This window comes from Sinocyclocheilus anshuiensis, unplaced genomic scaffold (genome assembly GCF_001515605.1).
Source record: "Sinocyclocheilus anshuiensis isolate Anshui unplaced genomic scaffold, SAMN03320099.WGS_v1.1 scaffold1303, whole genome shotgun sequence".
Taxonomy (NCBI): Eukaryota; Metazoa; Chordata; class Actinopteri; order Cypriniformes; family Cyprinidae; genus Sinocyclocheilus; species Sinocyclocheilus anshuiensis.
In genome coordinates this window covers 988,685-994,769 of record NW_015537954.1, presented here as the reverse complement: position 1 = coordinate 994,769, position 6,085 = coordinate 988,685, and the positions used below count along the sequence as shown (strand labels likewise).

At 36.7% G+C, this 6,085-nt stretch overlaps 1 protein-coding gene across 1 annotated transcript in view; it reads right to left on the bottom strand.

Moving 5' to 3' along the window:
• Positions 1 to 6,085, bottom strand: part of LOC107665197 (TM2 domain-containing protein 3) — an 18,850-nt gene that overhangs the window by 5,143 nt on the left and 7,622 nt on the right. Inside the window, exons 4-5 of the mRNA XM_016455983.1 lie at positions 4,827 to 5,001; positions 3,357 to 3,432 (exon numbers count right to left, since the gene is read on the bottom strand). Coding sequence (XP_016311469.1) covers positions 3,357 to 3,432; positions 4,827 to 5,001 — 251 coding nt within the window. The remainder of the gene's footprint in view (positions 1 to 3,356; positions 3,433 to 4,826; positions 5,002 to 6,085) is intronic.

The window sequence follows — 6,085 nt, the reverse complement described above, 5'->3', positions numbered from 1 at the left end:
GCTGTTCTTTTTAACCTTTATTCATCAAAGAATCCTGAAAAAAGTATCAGTTTCCAAAAAAATATTGTGCAGCACAACTGTTGATAATTCTAATCAGTGGTGTAGGCAGAATTTTATTTTTGGGCGGGCCTGGGCAAAAGTGAGCGGGCACTAGGCTAACTAACGGACGGGGTCCAGTGGCGTAGCGCACATGTGGCCCCCAACAGCGAACTCAAGTGTTGGTGGGTTGGGGAGCTGGATACGTTGCAATATTGTAAATATTTGTTTTAAACCAGGAAGGCGAGCCATTGGATATTACACAAACAACGTGCAAACTTTGCGCAAGAGTTGAACCTCTAACCTCTTAATCTCAGTCGATGCACTAGAAAGTGAAAGTGAAAGTAAAAACTGACGGCGCATCTGACGCTTGACGCTGCATTAACGGCGCATATTCTCTCAGAGACGACGAGAGACGAATCTCCTTCATATGCTGATAATGGTATACAGCTAAATGTTTTAATGTACTCCCTTAATATTTCTCTTGTGGCCCGAACATAGGCTAGTGGGAAAAACAATAAAAATAAATAAATAAGAAACGTATTTAGTGTTAAACAGGTTGTTGTTTTTTTTCTTAAAAAAAAAAAAATAAAGCCTTTTCATTGATGATTGCAGTGTTAATCATTTTAATTATATGCCTATAATTAATTGTATATTAAACCTGTTTTGAAAGACTTTTTTAAAAACATTTTCAATGAGGAATAAGCTAGCCTAATCTTATGCGTCAGTTATGCGGTGATGCACTATGAAATTATTGTTCATGTTTGTGATTTTTTTTTTATTTGTTAATTCGTTATTTTAATTAATAGGCCTACAAATTAGGAAACAGGTGCGGTAATCGCCGGCGTCAGTCACAACAATTATTTAAAAGAAAATAATAATAAAAAAATAAGCTAATCTTTGTGAGGACGACTGGCAACAGCTGGTCTTAAATTCTTTAGACACCGCATACCAAACGAGTTTGAACACAGACTGAAAACACTGACTGAGCTCAAATGACATTCATTCATAATCGGCCTGAAAGCCTTACCGTTGCTTGCGGACTGATGGATGGGCTCTCTCCCTCGTCAGTGCGAGTTTTTAAAAGTCTTTTTTTTTTTTACACATAGATGTGTGCACACACTGTCAGAGCTGTGTGAGATCACTACCATACTGCGGGTGGGTAGGGGTGTTAATTCCCCCTGTTCGGAGCACCCCTAGTTCCGGATCAGCCTGCGCTTGGAACTGAAAAGTCTTGCCGTTACTTGTGGACTGATGCGCGTCAGGGCGACTTTTTTTTTTTTTTACAGAATTATGCATTGCTGCTGTTTTTCTAACATTTTCTAACACAGCTGCAAATTACAATCCAACTGAATGGGTGAACACGCACGAATTTTATTTTGAATGTTCGAATTTTAATTTTACGTTGTTTGAGATGTTATAATAGATCTCTAATTGTGTTAAAATAGATTAAACAATAATTATTTAACAAATATTATATTTGTATAATAAACTGGGGGGGGGGCTTTCATAGATCATAGATCATTCATAATAAATCAGCATATTAGAATGATTTCTGAAGATCATGTGACACTTTATACTGGAGTAATGATGATGGAAATTCAGCGCTGCATCACAGAAATAAATTTGATTTTAAAGGATATTAAAATAGAAACCATTATTTTATATTGTAATAACATTTTGCAAGATTTCTGTTTTTTTTCTGTATTTTTGATTAAATAAATGCAGCCTTGATGAGCAGAAGAGACTTCTTTAAAACACATTACAAGTTTTACTGATCCCACACTTTTGAACGGTAGTGTATATAGTTCATACAGAAGTGTTTTCAGGTTTATATTTGGTATATATTACAGTCATCTGTAAATATTTTTATTTTTTCATTTTTTTTTTTCATTGATATTCTTGAAGTGATCATAGAGACTTTAAAAATATATATTAATAATAACAAAAAAATACAGACTTTTGCATGCACACAAGAAACTTTTTTGTGCCCTCGAGAAACTATTCACGTGCATGGGAATTTTTTTGCATGCTGCTTACACAATTTCTAGTTTTATATAAGCTATTTTCTTTGTGCATCACTGCCATCTTGATATGAATAAAGCGAGAGCATGCATGCACATGCACTAATAGAGATCTACTTGCTCAAAATGTGGCTTTCCTTATAGTAGTACCTCTAATATTAAGGCCTAATGTCCAATTTAGCCTCTGCGGTGGCGGAAAAACCATGACACGAAATGATGGCATAATACGGCTGTGTGCATTGTCCTGTTTGCCAAGTTCAAGGGTCTATAAAAAATGACTAGTATTGTAAAAGTGTTCATAATGTGGCTTTCGTTTGGGCAGTATGTCATATTTCAAGGCCTTAGGTCTCTTTAACACATACTCTGTGACGGCCAAAAGTCTGTATATTTTGTATTTTTGCAAAGCTCCTCGAGGCTATGTAATATGGTGCTAAGAATATCGTGAGAAGAAACCCAAAATGCAAAATGAAAAGTGCATCTTGCACCAAGTGCACCAGTCGTGTTTGACAATCACTAAACAGCTGCCATGAAAACACTTGTATGATAAACTTATTTTCATTAAATTCTTAAATTTCTATTATAAAAAACTAAATAGGAAATACTAAATATGCAAATATTTTTCCATACTCTGCTTTCTTTTATCCATACTTTTCCAGACCTGGACAAAAGAACAGCTGACGGTACCCATTGACTTTCTCAGTATTTGTGTTCATACTATGGAAGTCAATGGCTAAAGTCAACTGTTTGGTTCCCAACATTCTTCAAAATATCTCCTTTTGTGCTCAAGAGAAGAAAGAAACTCGGTAACACTTTCTATGAAGCCCATATTTATAATATATTATAAGGGTATTCTTAAGGCATTATATTATAATGAATGCATAATGCATAATAAAAAACGGTAACACTTTATTTTGATAGTCCACTTTAGACATTCTACTAACCGTAAGTAGCTTTGCAACTATAACTATAATTGCCTTAGTTATCATAATAGTTATGGTTATTATCGTTCTTGGTGTGAACAGGCCTCAACACAAAACCAGATCATGTTACACTGGAATTCATTTAGCATTATCATTAATATTATTATTAAAGACACCTTTAAACAAAAACAGTCATAAAAACACGAGTTTGTTTGTCCATCACAGGATTCATGGAGCTTCTCCACACAAACACCCGAAGGTGAATTTAATCATAAATCAAATCCAGATGAAAGTACTGAAGCTCAAACGGATTTATTACATCATACTAACACACAACTCTCTTGTTTATGATTGAAATGCATGTGAAGTGAATCACCTGAGGGCCAGAGCCGTGGACCACTTATATCCTCCTGTCCAGTTACAGAACAGACGCTTCTGAAACACTCGCTTCCCTGCGAACACAAAACACACATCACACACACGAAGGAAAACAATGTGGGAAACCAAACAACTGCCGGAAGCCATTGACTTCTATAGTAGGGAAACAAATATAATGGAAGTCAATGGGGACCAGCAACTGTTTGGTTATCAACATTCTTCAAAATATCTTCTTTTGTGTTCAGCACAAGAAAGAAACTCATACAGGTTTAGAACAAGTTGAGGTAGAGTAAATGATGACAGAACTTTCATTTTTGGGTGAAATGGCCATTTAAAGACTTCTCATGTTGGGTGAAATACTTTAAATGTGATGTAGTCGCATATGCAACCGCATACCAACACCATAGCAACAACCCAGAGTACCCTAGCAACCACATAGCAACACCCTAGCAACCACCTCAGGTATCCTAGCAACAGCATAGGAGCAACCTAGCAACCACATAACAACACCCTAGCAACCACCTCAGGTACGCTAGCAACAGCATGGCAACACCTTAGCAACCACCCAGAGTACCTTAGCAACCGCATAGCAACACCCTAGCAACCATCCAGAATACCTTAGCAATGTTTCTAAGCCATATGAATTTAAGCTTCCATTCTATCTGGTATTTCTAATCTATCTATCTATCTATCTATCTATCTATCTCTGACAGACTGTTTTGCCTTCAAAACATTCAACCTTTAAGCTTTAAAACTACTTTAAACTTCAAACTATTTCAGACTGAAAACCATTAAACTTTTACAACTTTTTAAACTTTCTGTTCAGGCTTTCTCAAGCCAACTTAAAGTTTGTCTATCTATCTAGTTTGTGCTTACATTCATGCATCTTGCAGACACTTTCCTCCTTACATTGTATTTAAGCTACACATTTGATCAGTTCATGCATTCCCTGGGAATCAAACCCATGATCTACTGTTTGAGCCTCAGTCTGTAGTCCTGCATTTATTTTTTTGTTTATGCACCAGTTTCCACCAGCACCAGTGTGTGAGTGTGTGTGTGTGCGTGTGTGTGTGAGTGAGTGTGCGTGCGTGTGTGTCTGTGTGTGTGAGAGTGAGTGTGCGCGAGTGTGTGTGTGTGTGTGAGTGTGAGTGTGAGTGCGTGTGAATGCGTGAGTGAGTGTGTGTGTGAGTGCGTAAGTGAGTGTGTGCGTGTGAGTGAGTGTGCGAGTGTGTGTGTGTGTGTGTGTGAATGCGTGAGTGAGTGTGTGTGTGAGTGCGTAAGTGAGTGTGTGCGTGTGAGTGAGTGTGCGTGTGTGCGCGTGTGCGTGTGTGTGTGAGAGTGAGTGTGAGTGTGTGTGAGTGTGAGTGCATGTGAATGCGTGAGTGAGTGTGTGTGTGAGTGCGTAAGTGAGTGTGTGCGTGTGTGTGTGTGTGTGTGTGTGTGTGAGAGAGTGAGTGTGTGTGTGTACCGAGGCAGTGCACATGCTCCAGAGCTTCACAGCTGGCGTTATAGAGTCTGCGTGGACAGGACACCGTCATGCAGCCGGTGGAGTTCGAGCAGCGGTACTGTGACGGATCCAGCTGCCAACAGAAGCGACAGTCCAGCGTCAGCGTGAAGTTCTGCTGCGGCCGACTCTGCTCGCTCTGAAACACACACAGAGAACAACAGACTGGAAAACATGATTTCCTGACTAATGCATCAAACATCTGAGCTCTTTATTTTCATTTCTTATTATGAAACAGCCAACAGACTATTTATCAAATCAACATGCTTTGAAATGTGGTGATCTTGTTGATTTCATAATTGCACAGATAATATAAAATAACAAATATAAATAACAGATATCCATCAAAAGAGTGAAAGTGTAGAATAACTGTGGTGAGGAATTCAGAATGTGTAGTTCATTTTGCAAATTGTAAAATAAATGTTTAAAAATAAGGCAATAAATAAATAAATATGTAACTAATTTGTATACTGAATACTTGATGTAGTTTAGGGTTATTATAGTTAACTCAAACTAAAACAATAATAAAAAAATCATTACTTGAAATAAAATAAATGTTAACAATATATTTATATATTTATTTCAGTTAGTTGCCATGGCAACATTTCTCATTTTCATTTAGTTTATTTTAATGTACCAAAATAACTACAAACTACATATACATATTTAAAAACAACAGAAACGAATAAAAATGACAAAATATACACACAACAAAATGTATAACTCCAAATGAATAATTTGTATATTGAACATTTACTGCAATTCAAGGTTATTATTGTTAAATAAAACTAAAACCATACAAAACTTACCATTACTTGAAATAAATATTAATTGAAATAAAAAGCATAAAACTTAAACTTACTTTATTTAAGCTACAAGGCAGCATTTCTCATTTTAGTTTAGTTTACCTTCATGTACTAAATTATTATAATTATTAATTAATTATTAAGGTTGAAGAGAATTACAAGAGTGTTCACAGTGGGCTGTGTTTACATTAATCTTGCGGCAAGCATAAACGCCGATGTGCAAGTACATTTAACCACTTACATTACTCAGCCGAACGCACAAGCGCTCTTCTTCGTGAGCATTTGAGTGTGCGGTTAAAAACTAGCCTACAGCACCATCTGCTGTTAGAAACTAGCCTAGAGCGCCATCTGCTGTTAAAAACTAACCTAGAGCGCCATCTGCTGTTAAAAACTAACCTAGAGCGCCATCTGCTGTTA